Source organism: Varanus komodoensis, unplaced genomic scaffold, assembly GCF_004798865.1.
Source record: "Varanus komodoensis strain SLA01 unplaced genomic scaffold, ASM479886v1 scaffold36, whole genome shotgun sequence".
Taxonomy (NCBI): domain Eukaryota; kingdom Metazoa; phylum Chordata; class Lepidosauria; order Squamata; family Varanidae; genus Varanus; species Varanus komodoensis.
Window position 1 is genome coordinate 3,879,766 of NW_025335873.1, and position 17,802 is coordinate 3,897,567.

The window sequence follows — 17,802 nt, forward strand, 5'->3', positions numbered from 1 at the left end:
GCATTGCATTTCCTAAGCAGGAAGCTGAAGGACCATGTTGAAACTTCTGCAATGTTTTAGCAGCCTCGTCCCATTTTAAGGCGCATCTGCAGCGTAACCCTGTGGCCTTCCAAAGGTTCTCAGCAGCTGCCGGGGTTCGTCAAGGGTCTCTTGACCGGGTTGAAGGGAAGGCACTTACAGCATTTCCTTTGACCTTTCTTCTGCCCAAATCACGTGCTGAAAGCTTCACTCACAAAAGCAGGACTAAGAAAAGTTGCTTGAGCAGAACAGTTTCTCTTAGCCTCCCATCTTGACTGGTGTGCTTTGGCGCTATCTGACAGTTGGGCTTTGCTTCGGAAGTGGTTTGAAACGAGCTAGCTTCCAGGAGTGTGAGAGTTTCTTTGTGACGCCTGCACAGCGCGAGCATGTGCTCCAATCCCTACTTGTCGAGCTAGTTGGACTCTGTCCCGTTTGCTTTAAATCACAACACAGGAAGCAGGGCGGGCATCCAATCAGCTCCAGGGCAGCGCTATTCTCTGAGAGGCTGGGCTCACTCTCTGGAGAAAGCAGCCTCCTCCCACTTCAGGAAACTTCCGTACAACACACAGAATTGGTGGGCTGAGATCTTGGACTGCTGACTTGACTGTTCTTTTTATAATGATCCCCTGGGCCTCAAAAACAAAGGAAGATTTGAAACGAAAAGACTTCACACACTCCCACATATTCTTTCTTCGTCGTCGTCTTCGTTGTTGCCTCCTTCTTCACAAATACAGAGCTTAACACTTTTATTATAGTGAACTAGATCCTGATGCTTGATATCCTTTATGATTTTAGTAAAAGTTGGGGTTCTTTTCAAAAGAAACTAAGCCATGTTGGTGAAATGTTACATAAGCTTCTTGTGGCTCGGTCATATGCATGCTTACCTGGAACAGAAGCCCAACTAAGCTTGATGAGACTTGCTTCTAAGGGTTGCAGCCCTAGTATTGAAGAATTCTCTTTATCTAGTATAATGGGATTTTGTGTTTTGACTGATTAAAGAAACAAAAAGGCCTATATAGTCACACCAATGGTTGTAGCTCCATTCTGTATTTTCTGGGACTAATTAAACAGAATGGACCATACCAAAGATGGACAGAAGCTTTAAAAGTAAATGTCTGTGTGAGATTAAGAAACTGGTCTATCCACATTGTTTTAGAAAGGAAGTAATCAGCACAATTTTCCTCTTTTGGGTGTGCCTGTACCACAGGGTCCTTATCAAAACATTCCTCTGGTTTGCTCATCTGTAAGTCTTCCATTATTGTGGCTCATTCCATTTCTAACACCAAGAAACACAGATTAGAATAATATCATGAAGGAACAGGAGGCCTGGCTAAACATAAATAAATTTGAGATGAGACAATACAAAATTAGCATTTCTTCAGCATAACAGAATCTAATAAAAAAAAAGAAGCCATGTACCCAGAGCGCTGCAGCTGGGGGGTGGTACAGAAATGAATAATATTTAATATTCAGATTAAAAAGACCAACACTTACATGCTTGGGGTCTTTAGGATCCAGAGAGTCTGTAAAAATCTGCAGGCCTTCTACCTCTTCCTCTTTTTTGGCCATTTCTTGCTTTTGCTGTTCCATCTGCTTCTCCAGTTCTAGAGCCTCCCCTTTAAGCTGACTTAGGAGAAGTATCTTGTTGCTTAGCTTTTGCCGGAGACAATCCTTCTCCACTTCTAACATCTAGATTTGAAGATGCAGAAAACGTACCCAACTAAGTTGAGACACTTCAAAACAGCACGTTGAACAGAAAGAAACTGGGTTCAACATCTTCAGACCCAGAATCCCTGTCTGGTAATTATGTCTTAAAACCTTTCTTTCCCAAGATGCACTTCACACATGTGGGATGTAGTGCATTTTTTATCAAATGCAGTGTCTAGAAATGACATGCCCAGGCATCCTAATACAACTATCCAATCCCTGTACACCAGAACATGACAGATACGTGCATTCTAATGATCTTCAGTATATTACAAGGATGCGAAACGTAAAACCCTTCCTAATAATTTTTAGGTTTCCCCTGCCACAATATTCCTAACACAAGGACAATTCCGCTTCCAACAACAAGACAAAATGGCAACTAAAGAGAGCAGCAATGGGATGTCCCTGGAGTAGCCAATCTTTACATGGAAGATTTTCAACAAAATATCCATTCCATCAATTCCTTTGGTTCAAATTTGTCAACATGGCTGAGATACTTTGTGGCATCATTTTCATATGAAGAGGATTACAACAGTCCTTCTATTTCTTTTTAGTGGATCAATGCAGAAACACTAACCTTACTTTTGAAACCACATCCTACACATAACAAATTACTTTTTTGGGCACTGTAATCAAAAAGGAATGATCAGGCATTGTAGCTACAATGTACAAGAAACCAACTGATGGTAATAATTCTCTCAGATATGAAGATTACCATCCAACTCGAGGTACAAACTTCCTGTCAGTTCTTGAGGTCCAAAGGTAACTGTTCTAAAAATGAGGATTACCAGAGAGAGTCTTCATCTTTGGTTCAGCATCTTTGCAAACAGTGGAGTGTGCCCAGTTCAGGCCCAACCACTGAGCTAGTTAGTTGTCTGAAGGTTTTTCATGGGGTAATAGACAAGTTATGTGTAGTATTTTATTATTCCATCAATAAAAATGTGCAACACAACATTCGCTGCTTAACAGCGTCTGTTACAAGAGCTGCCTGGTCATTCCTCCAAGGCTTTGCTACCATCCAAAAGAATGTGGGTCCTCAAAGATTGGGTTGTACACGTGGATTTCACATCGACTAGGAGCTCTGCCCTCATGTCGCAGAGGACCTCATCTAGGCTGACACTGTTCTTACTGCAAATTTATGAGGAAGACCACACAGCTCATCCATCCAAACAACCAGAAAAACAAGCCCAATGCTTCTTTCATGGCTTTCAGTCCCTCAGGAGAAATCTGCGTACCTTTTTCTGAGCCACAGCATCCTGGAGTTGTCTAAGCTCCTCTGTTGCTTTCAAAACCCGTTGCTCTGCATTGACTGCTTCACTGTGCAGTTCAGACAATTTTTCTTGGGCTAGGGAAATGAGAAAAAATGTGTAATGCCATATGCATTGAAAGCATTCGAATGGGGACAGGCAAATATCGCAACTGGGAAGGCCATGCAGACAGCAGAGGACGCTTCAAAAGCTTCAGTATTGTTTCCTGTCATGTATATGCTCAGAGGAGACTCACTGGATGAAGACCAGCAAGTCAAAAGGCTAGAAAAGGTTTATGTAAAAAGTCTGATCGTAGCAGGGACACCGACCAGCAGGGTTGTGTTAAATGGCTGCTGCTGCTCTACCGCAATCTGCTGTAATACCTCGCAGTGAGAGCTGGCAGTCAGCGATTAACAGGTCACCTCAGCCATGATGTCACTGAAATCAGATGCTGCTGGGTCGTAACAAAACATAGCTCCCGATTTGATGGATCATTGGACAGAAGACAATGGACCCGGGGCTGGGGTTCTTATTTGAGAGTGACAGGGACGGTTGGTGGTACCTCCTTTCATCTGTTTCTCTTTTTCCTGCAGCTGTAGATCCAGGGACTGAAGAAGATTCAGCTTGAGCTGCTGATTATTCTGCTGCTCTTCCTGTCCTAAGCTTCCCACTTGCAGCTTCTGGGCCTTACTTGGGATGTAGCCTTCCACGGCGTACATGTTCCTTTTGTACCTGGCTTTGCCAATGTAAGGACTTTCACCTGGCACATCGTCAAGGTCAACATCCTGCAATCAGACACATTGTAGTTGTATTTCAAGCTGTTTTCAAAGCCAGTTGTATGCATCAAGGTGGGCTGATTAATTACTTCAATTTTGTGTGTATTTTGACATTTTTTTCTTTTGAGTCTGTTGATGCATCTATTGATTCATTAGTACTAATGGAACTATTAGAATTAGAATTCGTATGCTACCAAACAGGCAATACAACGTCAGGATGGTTTGCAACCATAAAATAACAATTCAACAATTGTATTGAAATAATAAAACATTACCAATATTTGAAGGATTTGTAAACAAACACACATATTCCCAAGCATCTTTTTATAACTCCTTACTCTTTTTAAAAACTTTCTCCTATCCTCATTTACAAGAGATCTAAATTCATAAATCTAAATTCATTCTATGTTCATGAAATGATCTGCATTTTAAAAGGCCCTTACGGGAAGCCCCAGAAAGAATTTATAGAGTGATAGTATATCCAGAAAGAATTTATAGAGTGATAGTATAAAGGCCTTAGCCTCATGAAGCATAAAAGGAGACACACTTGGATTGACTTCCCAATGTATCATTTTTAGGACTAGAAAGAGTGAGTACAATCCACAGTAAAATACCCAGTAGACTCGCTGCTGAAATTAGTCTCAGTTGTGAAAAGCACATTTATGTGCAACTCTCATGTATTTCAGAGGGGAATGTGTCAGAGGAGACTTTCTTGGTAATTTTTTCCCCTATGAACCTCACTCTTTCAACAGCTTCATCCAGAGGCATTTCCCACTGACTTCAAAAAGAGCAAGGTCAATTGTGCATATGTAATTTAAATGTCAATTGTGTGATTTAAATGGCAGCCCTCATCAATAGGATGACCACTTTCTCTAGCAGAAGAGACCATAGGGGCGAGCGGCAAACGGCAGGCATGAGGCCCTTGCATGCTGCTTCTCCAAAGCCCCCCTCACCCCTTGCAGGCCGCCACCACTGCGGGGATGACGGCATGCAGGCACGATTCTCCAGGATGCCCTCTTCTTCATAACGTTCAGGCTCCCAAAAGCTCGCCAAATATTTCCATCAACAGCTTAACTGAAGAAAAATTAAGGAACAAATCCAGTAAAGATCTGCAAGGCTGCAGGCAAGGTGCACACACCACCTCCTGGAATGTCCCACCTTTCACCTGACTATGGAGTAAGAGAGTCACTGCTGCTATACTGGGCCTCAGAAGTCCACTGCATCCATGCCTCCTTTCCAAGCTTATTTTAGTGCTGTGCTTCAGAGATGTTTGGATGTCAAATAAAACTGTAGGAATGGCCCCTGATATACCTTTCTACAGCAAAAGGGGGAAGGCTGGCCATGTGCTGTGTTTCAGAGGTTTAGTACAATCAGAGATAAGATTATGCCCTTTGGGGAACAAGGAATAAACAGGATCCCGGCAGAGAAATCTGCATACCGAAGGTCTGGACCCCTAAAATCCAGAATAATATTTATAAAAAATTACCTCTGCTGGATAATAACCTAATGGCTCAAACTTGGCGTCAATCTTATAGAAAGCCAGTTCTTGTTCCAACTCATATTGTTTCTGGCAGGCTCTGGTTAATTCCACCGTCTTCTGCTTTAGCTAATACAAAATTTATTTAAAACAAGTCAGTTCCATAAATAAAATAGAGACTCAAGTAGTATATATGATAGGTCACTGTATGATACAAGCATGAGTTACACAATGACACTAAGATTCAGTTTGCAAAATTAAACAACCCATTTGTTACTTTGGAGGTCTTTGGGGTAAGCACATGTACAGCTCCCACCCACCTGGTTCCTGAGTAATACATGCTCTGTGACATTCCAAGCTAGAACTCTAAGCTGATGGGGAAGAGACAACTAAAACGTTAACAACAGGTGTTGTTTCTGCTTCAACAGTTCAGAGCTCCAAGTACAGATGTCAAGGAGACGTCAGTCCCTGGGTTGCTCAGCAAAGTGAAAACTATGGGAGTTAAAAGCCAGACTGCTCACATGCTCCTGAACAACCCCCAGTTAACAAACCACGGGTTGTTTAATTATGCAAAGAAGGTCAATGTCTTTATATAGTAAAAATTCATGGTTTCCCCTAAGTCCAACTTAACTGACAAGGGTATTCTGCTTTAAATGTTACTTTTTTACATTTACATGGCAGTCCTAAACCCCAGATCTGCGGGTCAGGTTGCTACAGAGGTTCTTCTCTAGTGACCAACTTCTCTAGTTCTTCTCTAGTTGGTGACCAACTGAGGCCGACTTAGATTGCTCTGTAGGCATGAAGCTTCCACCACGGCGTCCTGGCTGGCAGCTGCCAAGAGTAAGTCCTGAAGCAGGGCATTCTGATGAGAGAGCAAGTTTGGATCCACTGCATTACAAGCTCCTCCATTCTCCAATGACGCCTTAGGATTCAGCCCCTCGCCTCAGGATACATGTTTTCCTTTCTAAGGAAAATTACCCTGGGTAAATTGCAATAGTATGTTCTTGTATCGTTCAAAATCAGACTGCTTCTTGCAGGATTGTGTATTCTGGGGCAAGAAGCCACCCTGACAACTCCTGGTTTATTCTGGGGTGCTGGAACCAGAGTGGGCTGTCAAGTCACCTCAGTCCAGGTGACTGCTTACACTGTGGACTGTGAAGAGTGGCTAACAAGCTGCTTGGCAAAAACGGGAAGAGGGCAAAAGAGGGACCACGAAGAGCCCCGTGTTGCTCTTCGCAATCTTCCCGTGTCACCGCCAGCGAGAGCCCATCCACCTCTGCCCAAACGGCACTTTCACCACATTTTTGATTGCTTTTTTGCCCTGGTAACATCTGCAAATTTCTTCATAATTTTGGGCAGTCTTTTAGAAGGTTCAGAAGTGCACACTAACAGTTTTTCAACAGATGTAATTTTACCCGGTTGATGTCCTTGTCAATTTTAGCTGTCAAAGGATATGAAGGGGAGTTGACTGCATGGAAATTGGTAAGGCAAGACGGGACACAGGTACACAGCCATTGAGCTGTCAATTCCAAATCACTGATAAAGGGGGAAAGGTCAGTGCAATGAGGAGAGATGGCAATAGGATTTCCTCCACAGCAATGCAATTCTCTCAGTTTCAAACACTGAACTAACAGTTCCCAGTGCCTTTCATATTTCTGACACTTCCCTGGTTGTCCACCTCTTCCAGGAAGTGGAAATATCAAGACACACACACCCTTTTTGTGAGTGCTTTTTGGGACTGCAGCTCCCTGGCAGGTTTGTTTTTAAACCTGCTCCGATGGCTGAAAGGCACAGTCAGTAGGATCATACTATAGGGCCTTGCTGGTGTCTCATTTGCTCTACCCTGATCTGCCTCTAAGTGTTTTTTTTAAACTGCTTGGAAAAACTGCACCTAAAAAACCCCTGGGGCATCCATGCAGATTCCATGGCTGAGAAGTAAATGGAGGTGAAATTTGTGTTAGAATTCTCTTCCATTTCCTACCCAGCCATGACACCTGTGCATAATTCTTCTTACTAATAAGGTTACTCAGTTCACTAAGGTGGTTTAATACAGACAAATATGAGAGAGTTTTAAAAGTAGGCCTTTATTTTCACAGCACTGTCGTAGTCCCACTATTTTCATATTTTTCTAGCTAGAATATTTATTCTCAGGTAAAATATTTTCAATTTTATTAAGAACTTACTGAACATAAAACAAACCCAAATGTTGCCTTGGCTATCTTTGAACGCCACCTGTGGCAAGACAGTGGTTTGATGCAGGTGACATACTTAACTGAGATGAGCACAAACCATAGCTTGTTGTTTAAATCTGGTTGAACTCTCAAACGGGCACAGTGGAACCATTGTTCATTTGCTAAGTGGCCCTTCCCCAGACGTCTTCCAAGGACATCATCAAGTCCTGTTTGTCCCCTCACAACCAGGGGGAAACTGCCTTAGTTTGGTTTGCTGAAGATTGCAAACAGAATGTTTTACCAAGAAGAAAACAAAAACATGGTTTCATGTAGAGGTTTGCAACCAGTCTTTAACCATAGAAAACAAGATGTTGATTGTACTTGTGATCTGTAGTCACAGTATAGTTGGAGAAGCAAAATACACTGATTAAAGAATGCACATATCCAGTTTATAACTGTCCTATTATTTTTATGTCATTAGCCACAGATAGTGTGCTCTCTCTTTGACAACTTTTCTTGTTGGATACCTGAAGAACATGCAGCAAGGTTCCAATAGGTAGCAGAAGAGAAAACTAAAAGGAGGAAGAGAGAGAGAAAGGTAGACACAGGAAAGGTTGTAATAAAGAAAAGAATTAGATTACTAAATCAAAATATCTAACACCATGCATGATTTCTACTTTGGAAAAATACAGGGAGGTTTTGAGCAAACAATTATAGAACAAGTGCAGTTCCAACTTTATCGAGACAGTCTGAAACAGGACCATGCAGGAAAATCCCACAGGTAAAAAAAAAAGTAGTGAAGCTTCCCTCCCCCGCCCCCCAAATAGCGACTCTACCATCAGTGAAGAATAAAGGCTCAGTAGGAAGGAAACTGGGTCAAAACCAGCTAAAGGAGAAGAGAAGCAAGCAAAATCTATCATCCAAATGAACTGGAACAGCTAGTGCCAAAAAATATAGGATGCTGAATTCGAACACTGAAAAATATGTGCTCCCTGTTTCTAATTCTCCAGAGCGGTCATATTCACACATCTCTTTGAAACCAGGGTTCATTAAACCCAGTCCAGAGCAATCTTACTTAAAAGGCTGCAGCTAAATCCTAAGATTTTTGCAGCCATGACAAGTAAGGGTTGCAATAAAACAAACAACACATTTGAATGATTGTGGATTTTAGATCTAAAAGAGAAAAGTGAGGGATATGTTTACGATTTAGAGTATTAGGAACAATGGGACATCACAGCAGTCGCAGGAACAGCAGCTCCTGAATCCCCAAACCAGCCTTGTGCCCTCCAGGCGTTCTGGGCTGCCACTCCACTGGCTGTGGCAAGCGGGAATTATGGGAACTGGGCCAACACATCTGGAGAACACAAGGTTGGAAAGGGCTGCCCTTAGCAACAAACACATAAATCCAACTGTTTGAGGGCATAGGGAAAGGTAATGAAAGCCAGAGAGCACAGAGGTTTCAAAACAAAAATTGTAAATATGCCAACACAGATTATAGTGGCTATTCTCAGATAAACCAAAAAGGGAGCGGACTAAAGAAATGATTCGGTGCCTGTACATACTGGCCTCTTCCTACGGCTGTGAACCCATTGCAGTCATTTTTACAGCAGTGTTAATGCTGACCAGGCATCCTCCTCAAACGAAACACGGCTCTCTGGCATTTAATAGCCAGTTAGCCAGTTTGCCGTCTCTCATTCCATAGCATGCGAGACGGCAAATGCAAAGGTATGCGCACATGCTGATATTCAACATCACACTGGGACTGCACCAACTAAAGCATCCTTACCAGTTCATTTTTTGTCTCCAGCTCACTCTCCAAGTCTTTGCAGCTTTGTTTCTGTCGGAGGTGATTTTGTTTTAATGATTTGTTTAGGTCCTCTTGCTGCTGAAGTTTCTCAAGCAGGTCAGATTGCTTGTTGTTAAGGTCCTCCAACTCTTTCATCGCTTTCTCCAAATCCTTTTCTAGATTTTCTATCTCTTCTGCAATATAAGGCACACCAATATAGTACACACTTCATTACATTACATGTTCACATATTACCAACACAGAAACAAAGAAACGGCGTTAAGGAGTTCTGCAGACTGAACAGTTCTGTCCTCTGCATATAATATGCGTGGTTTAAGTGGGGACAGATGATGAATTGCACATGAAACTAATACTTGTTCCTTTGTAAAATCCTTTTCTTTGCCAAGTCCAAAGCATGCACATGGTTGGAAAAGTTTCACACTGAAGTTCCAATCTTATACACGCTAACCCGGAAGTCAGTCCCATCGAATTCAACAAGAACTACTTTTATATCAGAATGCATGTTAATTGTTTGAACCCATGCTTGTCATATTTACCTAAATTAAACCTTTCAGTGGCCTCTTCCCTGTCACAGTCAGTCACTGGTTGTCCCTCAAGATCTTCCAATGACCTCAAATGAAAAATGGTGAAGGGACGGTAATGAGGCAGGTTTGCAACAGGATTGTCAGACAGGAACAGGGAAGTCAAATTTTTAAGAGGCTTCAGTTTAGCTACTTCATGGAGCTGAAAGGAAAAATACAAAGTACAGGAATTAGACATTCCTTAAAGCACAAAGAACCCTCTCTTCCTGTGCTAACGTGCACATAATTGAACATTTCATTAAAGGATATATTTAGTACATCCTTTGTGTTAAAACTGAAACAAGGTAAGTCTAACTATTCAAATATCATGGCAACTATTAGTACAAGATTTCTGACATATAAAATTATCAAACTGTTGTCAACGAACAAGGTTTTGCAGGATGATTACACAAAGACAAACTGAGCAGAACTTGCGGTTTTGCACAGTGGAGGCTCTTTGTGAAAGCAGTATATGAGACATAAAAATTAAAAACAAGACAGGCACAGGTATCAGTGTTTACAGCACAAAAGCTGTATTTCTGAAAGACTCTAGAAAGTCATGCTAGTCCCAAGCTAAGCTACAACCATTCAAGCAATCAATATGGTTTTGTGTTAATGCTCTCTAAACTCTACATGAGTGATGGTCTGACCGCTTGCACTCACGAGCTCAGCAGTTTTTAAGAAGGTTACCTCTCCAAATCTTTTTGCATACCATCTTGTTGGCTGTGGAACTCCAATGCCAGCTCCAGGACACACTCAACTCAGGCAGGAAACTGGCCAGGCCTAGTGGACTTAATTGCCTAACTTGACCTAAGAATGTTTTCTTAAACATGTCTGCTCATCTATACACAGCAGAGGGAGCGTGGTAGTGTGATGGGCAATCCGTCTTTCTGGGACACTGATCTACCATGAATGCTCTCAGCAAATAACCACCTAATAAAACTCTACTAGGAAGCAAGCATACAGATGTTTGTTTTTTAGCTTTAGGGAAGATATGCCAGGAGTTACATGGCTATGCTCTTCGTTTTCTAATCCTCCTGGTTCCTCAGACCTGTATGGAGTTTAGTAGCAGAGCATGGGAAGCCCCAGAGACAATTCCTGGTATCCCAGGTAGGGCTAGGGAAGAAGCACTGCTAGTCATTGCTGACAAGACTTGGCGGGATGGAACCAGTGTGGTGTAGTGGTTAAGAGCATGGGACTGGGACTCAGACAACCTGGGTTCTAGTCCCCGCTCAGCCATGAAGCCAACTGGGTGACTTTGGGCCAGTCACAGACTCTCAGCCCCACCTACCTCACACGGTTGTTGTTGTGGGGATCAGATGGAGGAGGAGAATGATGTAAGCTGCCTTGAGTCCTTTGTAGGAAAAAGGCAGGATATAAATTGAAAAATGAATAAATAAATAAATAAACCAATGGTCTGATTCATGACAGGGCTGTTTCATATGTTCCGACATCTCACTTCCTCATTTTCTTTTCTTATTAAGTCATACATTTCTGTGGTTACTGATCACATACCCCTAAAAGCCAATTCTTTTAGAAATAATAACGCTACATAGTTAAAGCTAGGTAACTTATCAACTATCTTCCAAAGAGACACAGTGGTTTACTATTGTCAGGAAGTGTCATTCCATCAAATGGGCAGAAACTTAAAAAGTAAACAGAGGACATTTAAGATCCGCAACAGCACGGCCACGGGCTGAAATCACCTACTGAGGATATTTTGTTCTTTCTCAGGTTCAGGATCCGCAGTGACCTCAATTTTTTCCCCATCCATACAGGGACGTGCTCAATCTCATTCCCAGCAAGATTCAGTTTCTGCAAATTGTGCAGGTGTTCAATGCCTTCTATTTTACTGAGGGAGAGAGAAAAATATTAAAAGCAGGCGAAGATGAGCAGTCTGTGCATGCACAATGTTAGGTTTCGGCTGCAACGCAAAGGAATGGCCGATGCATTTTCCGTCCTTCAACCTCCATTTTTGGAGGGTCAAGAAAAACCACATGTGCACAACGCTAAATCTTAGCCACAAACACAGGAAAGCTGTCAGGTATCTACTATTTTTTCCTAATACTTAATAGAAATGCTCTTTCTCCTCCTATATTTTTATTTACTTAATTTATACTGATAATTTTAATCTTATATTTGTAAATCAATGTATTTCTTGTATTTTTGTATTTAATGGTAGTTTATTATGTGCTATTGTATTTCAATGTATTTTATCGTGTTGTAAGCCGCCCCGAGGTTTCGGCAAGGGGCGGCATAGAAATGTTATAATAATAATAATAAAAATAATAAAATGTCCACTCAAATTCATCTTTCTAAATACCTGACCAATCTAGAGGCTTTCTATGCAAACAGATCTCCTGTTTTGTTGAGAATTTAATGGGGTGCAGTATGCTTTCTTTTGGCCTACGACCACAGAACCGAGAAACTGGATACAGCGATGCAGGAATTTAAGTTCCAGGGAAGGGGTGGAAGAATGACGATGATGCCACACGCCTGGAGCCTCCTGACCTGAGAAAACACTTTGAAGGCAGAGCCAGGACTGCCGCCTCGGAAGGGGGAGCCCTCTTCCACCCTCACCGCTGGCTGGGGCATGTGCTGGGGGCATCCTGGGCAGAGCAGTCCTCTTTTTGTATCTGTCTGCACCTATTATTTTCTTTTCTTTCGTACCTTATTTTATTGTATGACAGATTGAGGTCACACAGCTTCAAAAGTTTGTCCAGCTTTTCAACCTTCTCTATCAGATTGTGGCTGAGATTGAGGACCTCTAGTTTTTCACATTTCTCCAGATTTTCTATGTACTAAAAACAGAAGCAAGACATTAGGCAACTAGATTAGTTTTTACAATAGGAGGAAATAGTAGACTTCTTGTTTTAAGCATCATGGGGGATGGAAAAATAATCAAGAAGGAACTTTTTCTGAAGGCAAAAGTGACAAAAATTGAAGCTATTATACTTGCACCTCATGAGAAGGCAAGACTCACTGGAGAAGACAATTGTACTTGGAAAAGTCAAAGACAGAAGAAGAAAACAGCTACCGAATATGAAATGGGTTGATTTCCTGAAAAAAGCTGTGTGGGACCAGGCATTCTGAAGGGCATTCATGGCTCCTCTGGGTTTTTTTTGCTCACTCAAAGGTAAGAAGAAGGTGCTGCGATTATCCTAACATGGCAAGAGCATAAAAACAGCTCTGTGTCTCCATGACTGGGTTCACACAGCATGACAACCTATGGCGGGTGACAAGCCACAGTGGGTTTTCGTGTTCTGCAAATCTGGACTGATTTGAGCAGGGTGGCTTCTTTGCGAGCAACATGGCTTGTTGCAGGCTTCTTGGACCCACCATGAGGTGCCTGCCATCTGAACCTGGGCAAAAGGTTTCGCAACGGATTGTAAGCAAGCCACAAAGCAAACACAGCGACTCCCCCACCCGGCATGCTGCTCCTTTTACAGGAAAAGCAAAACAGGAGAAGTGTGAGCCATTTCTTCTAAAGGAGCTTGGAGCTTTGATAGTTATGTGTCAAAGCTTCGGCTTCTTTTAAAAGATTTTGGGGGGTAGGGGCAGAGCTATTCAAGGTTTTTGTAGAGGGACACACACAGGAATGAAATGTGTAGGAGTAGTTCATACGCAACAAGGCTTTTGTTCTAGGTGAACATATGTTAATGATAAGTATATACCTTGAACTTCTTTCCTCCATCTTTGGCAAGGGAAAGATTCAGAGCCGTTACACGTGCCACGTTTTCCTGTTTGGACAGCTTATTGATCAGAGGTTCTGTTATGTATCTGATACCAGGACTGATACAATTGCCACCTGTAATCAACAAGAAGATGTTGATATAGTAATCGACAATGGCACACTGTAGCAAAGACTTGCAACAAGGAGATGTCGCAAACCGTAGTATTTCTGGATGTTTCACAAACTGTTTTTACAACAGCCATGGAAATATGCAGTGCTTAAGACAAACCAAACTGAATGGTTCACACTCCCTCTCCCCCTCCCCTCTCAGCTGATTGTTTTAGGTATTGTTGCTTCAGGTGGGGATGTCTAGGCTTATGTACTTTGCTGCTACGCTTGACTTCCTTCTTTGTGTCTCTGACAAAAGGAATGGGCAACTTGTAGTCCTGCAGATGTTTTGATGCCTCACCACAGGCCATGCGGAATAGTGCTGGTCGGGCAACATACACCAAAGCTTCTAGAGGGCCACAGTCCAGGCACCCTGGTTTTACAACTTAAAGTTACTGTGGTCATACTTAAAAAAAGGCATCGACTTCCACTTTCCAGCTCTTTCCTGTAGAGAGGATATCTCTTTCTTCTAAAATCTTCTTCCAAAACAACCTTTCATAAACCAATTAGATCTATTTTTCAACCAAAACCCAAACCGGAATGCAGTTAATAATATAACATTTGTCACATTACCAGATTCTCTCCTCCTTGTGTTTCCCCCGCCCCCACTGATGAAATTAAGATTTTAACTTTGTAAGGCATGTCCCCCTTGTAACTCGCCCTTTTGCTATGCTATTTCATAAAACACTTATATGCATAAATGGAGGTGCAGTGCTATTGGTAAAACTCCAAAGCCCTTTGTTTATTAATGAATTAATTTCAAGGCGTTCTTTTCCTGAATGTACATTAAATTTCCTATTACACACTACATAATTTTTCTGTATGTATTTATAACAGGATTTTCAGTTCAGGAAAAACACACCTTGAAATGTTATGGATTTGTGCTTTTAACTAATTAATGCTTTGCCAGAACCACAATGGGGAAACAGAAATTGTATCAGTCTCCTGTTTTGGGCAATGGGGGTGTCCATGCTCCTAAACACAGGGAGTGGGGAAGACTCCCACTTGGGTGCTCCCCCAGCACAGTCAGCCACACTTGCCTGAGAACCATTCTGCTCTTCGTACTTATGTAGTGCTCAAGCTTCTAACAAAATTACTTTAATTACTTGGTATTGCAATTACCAAGCAAATGACTTTCTAAAATTCCCCAGGCTTTAAAAATGGCTATTCAGTTGTTCTGAATACTGTGCTTTTAACTTCTTTTCCTTTTGTGTTGTTATTGGAATTTTGTGTTGCTATTATTAAGTTTTGCAAGCTGCCCTAGAAACACTGTTGTCCTGACGGGTTATTTCAAATATGAAAGAAATGAAAAAAAAATGCTAATTTAAAAGTCATATTCTATTTTCCAAAGAATAGCCAAGCAGATCTCTAGATGCCTTGAAACTGAGTTATGTGGAGTTAACACTGCAATATTTTAAATGCTTTGCAAGAGACTGTTTATTACAGTACCCTGTCCAACTGGAGATTCAAAGGGAATTCCTGTATCACTTTCTTCTGCAGCATCTTCTCGAAGCCTTTGTCCTGTTGTTAGATAACGAACTGGAGCTCCTTGTCTGCTAAGTGGAGATGGTGATCGACTGCTTGAACTTACAGCAGACATTGGACTCTGGGTGCGAGACGGAGACATCGGGCTTGTTTTAGGTGATGCTCTTTGCGGACGACTTTTCCTCATTGCGTAGAATGCTGCATGTTCTCAGAAGGAAAGCTGCAAGCACAAAGACACAGGATCTTTTTCAAAAGTCTTTTCAAAGATCCTTATGGCAGCTCAAATGTCAAATTAAATAATTTGATTCCAGGTGGTTGTTAGTTTTTGAGGGGGAGGGAAGGCTTGTGAAAGAGCTTGCTCAACAAAACAAGCTTTCTTTCCAAACCTCCTTATACTTTCATCATTAGGGGGCGGAAACACAGTATTGTACTCATCACCCAACCAGGAAGGATTCACTTTAGTTTCACACCTTCCATCTTTGGTTATTTACTGCATACTTTACTCCCAGAGCAGAAAAACTATACCAGATATTAGCAGAGTTCCTCCCACACCAGAGCTATTAGCCCAAGAGAGAAACTGCTATACAGACTTTTCCTGTATCCATTAAAAAGAGTAAGCCCAGTTTCTTGCTTCTTGTATTAGTTAACCCTCTAGTTTTAATCCATGAGTGGCAAGTAACTGTTCTTATCTGTTTCAGCAAAATGGGGGAAACAAAAGTGAGAGGCCACCCGAGAGATGAAAAGCTTGGTGGTGAAGGTGAGGTTGTGCCTAGGATGTGTTTAAACACTCTACACATTTTGCCCTCTCAGCAACAAGTCATAAAAGTGCGAACTAACAGTTTCATAACTGGCCCAGAAAGATAGTTATAAAATACAGAGAACCTATTTTGTTTTGTCTGAAATAAAAAGCATGCACTTTTTGGCTTCTTACACACTGTTTGCTGTGGGCTCCTATCTTGGTGGACAAAAAGCAACCTTGTTCCAAAAGAAGCAAGCACCCTATTATAATATCTTTCTTAACTCATGTTCACTGTTGCCCTGGGATTGCAGAGCTGAAAGAAAGACCCCAAATCTATGGCCAGGGAAGTAACAGCACCTGAGAGGTGCTGTTCCAGGAAGAACCATGAGGCAAGGGGATGCGTGTTTCTCCCTCTCCTCTCCCTCCACTCCAACTGTTAATTGGCCTGTCTCCGCAGAGCTGAAGGGAAGCACGGTCAGACTTCCACCACTAGCCATGGGACCAAGGGCTGCTGAGCTGTGCATGTAGCTGTACCCAAAGGCCCAAGTCAAATGGAACAAGAAGACACCATGGGTAACCTTCCCCACTGGACTTCTCAGGGCGCTAGGAGCCATCATTCTGAATATGCAGGCTGTGGTACGAGGCACATGGCAACTTTTGGTTCTGTGTGAGATTGGTGAGGCTGGTTGTTGGGGTGGTCCCCTAAAACGGGGCTTTGCTTTGAACATTACTAGTAGCCACGAGGGCTCTGACTGGCAACCTGGTGCCTCTCAGCACCACAACTCACCATGGTTAATAAACTGTGGTGGGCGGTGGTGATCGTGCAAGCAAGGTCAAAAGCGGGTGGCCCACCATCCAGATGATACTGCTGGGATTAAGCTGCATGCAAATCTACTTGTTTTCTTCTTCCCTCCTCTTTATATGTTGATTTGTGCCATATCTATTAGATTCTTGAGTACTGTATGAAGCACTTAGTTCTGTACAGTACCTAGGAAATTTCAGGGTTAGGAAGAAATGAACAGACAGAAATTTTGCCATGCATAGTCATAATGATTAATTTATTTTTGCATTTATATGCTGCCCCTCTACTCCTAATGGAGTCTCTAAAGATTTTTTTTATTATTATTATTATTATTATTATTATAACATTTCTATGCCGCCCCTTGCCATGACTATCTTGATTTGTTTAATTAGAGCCTTTATCTTCTTGTAATCTTCACATCTCTCCAGAGGTTCAGAATACGAAACCACTGACACCAAAGCCTCATTTGAATATGTTATGAAAAGCATCAAAACATGAGATAAGGAGAGAGAGTAGCTTTTTTTCCTTAATACTCTGTGCCTGAAACAGACTTTCATGCTACCACAACGCATAACTGTAATTTGCATGGTGCTCTATAAAGCTGCCTTACTCAACTTTGAACGGAACTTGGGTTTTGCTCCTACGTGGTGCTGAACAAGCACAGCTGCCCAAACACGTGGTCTGCTAACAGCAGGCCTGCCGCCATCCAAAACTCCACATCTAGTTCCACGTGCCTCACTCAAATATACCACATGATGCAGAAGATAACCATTGCTATCAGACAAAGACAAGACATCAGCCTACCGCATACAGAAAAGCCCCACTTTTGAAGCATGAGCTGTCCAAAAGCAAAATGGTTCACAACTGCTGAAATTAAAAGAACAAGACCATATGGTGGAAAAACAGGGGAACAAGGGAACAGCTTATGTCCAAAAATAGAGGCATTCTTTGCCATGCTGAACCATGCAGAGAAAGTACCCCTCCACCTTCGATATGGCAAGGCAGCTCCTATTCTCACTTCCCCTATTAGGGGTGTCGTTCTTTTTCCTGAAGTCAGCTTGTGGACTCAAGATTACTCAAAGAAAGATTAGTTACAGGCAGTTGCCTAATCAACGTCATACACAATGCTAGAAGGGTAGATCAGCTTCCTCAACCTTTGTAATGCATAGGTA

General features: G+C 42.1%; 1 protein-coding gene across 5 annotated transcripts in view; it reads right to left on the minus strand.

The window, feature by feature from the left end:
- CNTRL (centriolin) overlaps window positions 1–17,802 on the minus strand; it is a 50,544-nt gene that overhangs the window by 31,412 nt on the left and 1,330 nt on the right. For 2 of the 5 annotated variants that reach the window (XR_006415638.1, XM_044439923.1), the window contains exons 2-12: window positions 15,054–15,309; window positions 13,438–13,571; window positions 12,434–12,564; window positions 11,474–11,615; window positions 9,740–9,926; window positions 9,183–9,376; window positions 7,924–7,968; window positions 5,235–5,354; window positions 3,535–3,757; window positions 2,961–3,070; window positions 1,513–1,707 (exon numbers count right to left, since the gene is read on the minus strand). Coding sequence is in view for 3 of the 5 variants with exons in the window: in XM_044439923.1 (XP_044295858.1) it covers window positions 1,513–1,707; window positions 2,961–3,070; window positions 3,535–3,757; window positions 5,235–5,354; window positions 7,924–7,968; window positions 9,183–9,376; window positions 9,740–9,926; window positions 11,474–11,615; window positions 12,434–12,564; window positions 13,438–13,571; window positions 15,054–15,276 (1,704 nt within the window). In the remaining 2 variants the exon portion in view is untranslated. Of the gene's footprint in view, window positions 1–178; window positions 663–1,512; window positions 1,708–2,960; window positions 3,071–3,534; window positions 3,758–5,234; window positions 5,355–7,923; window positions 7,969–9,182; window positions 9,377–9,739; window positions 9,927–11,473; window positions 11,616–12,433; window positions 12,565–13,437; window positions 13,572–15,053; window positions 15,310–16,615; window positions 16,714–17,802 lie in introns of those variants that run through there. The other 3 variants (XM_044439925.1, XM_044439926.1, XM_044439927.1) reach the window with 3 other exon arrangements.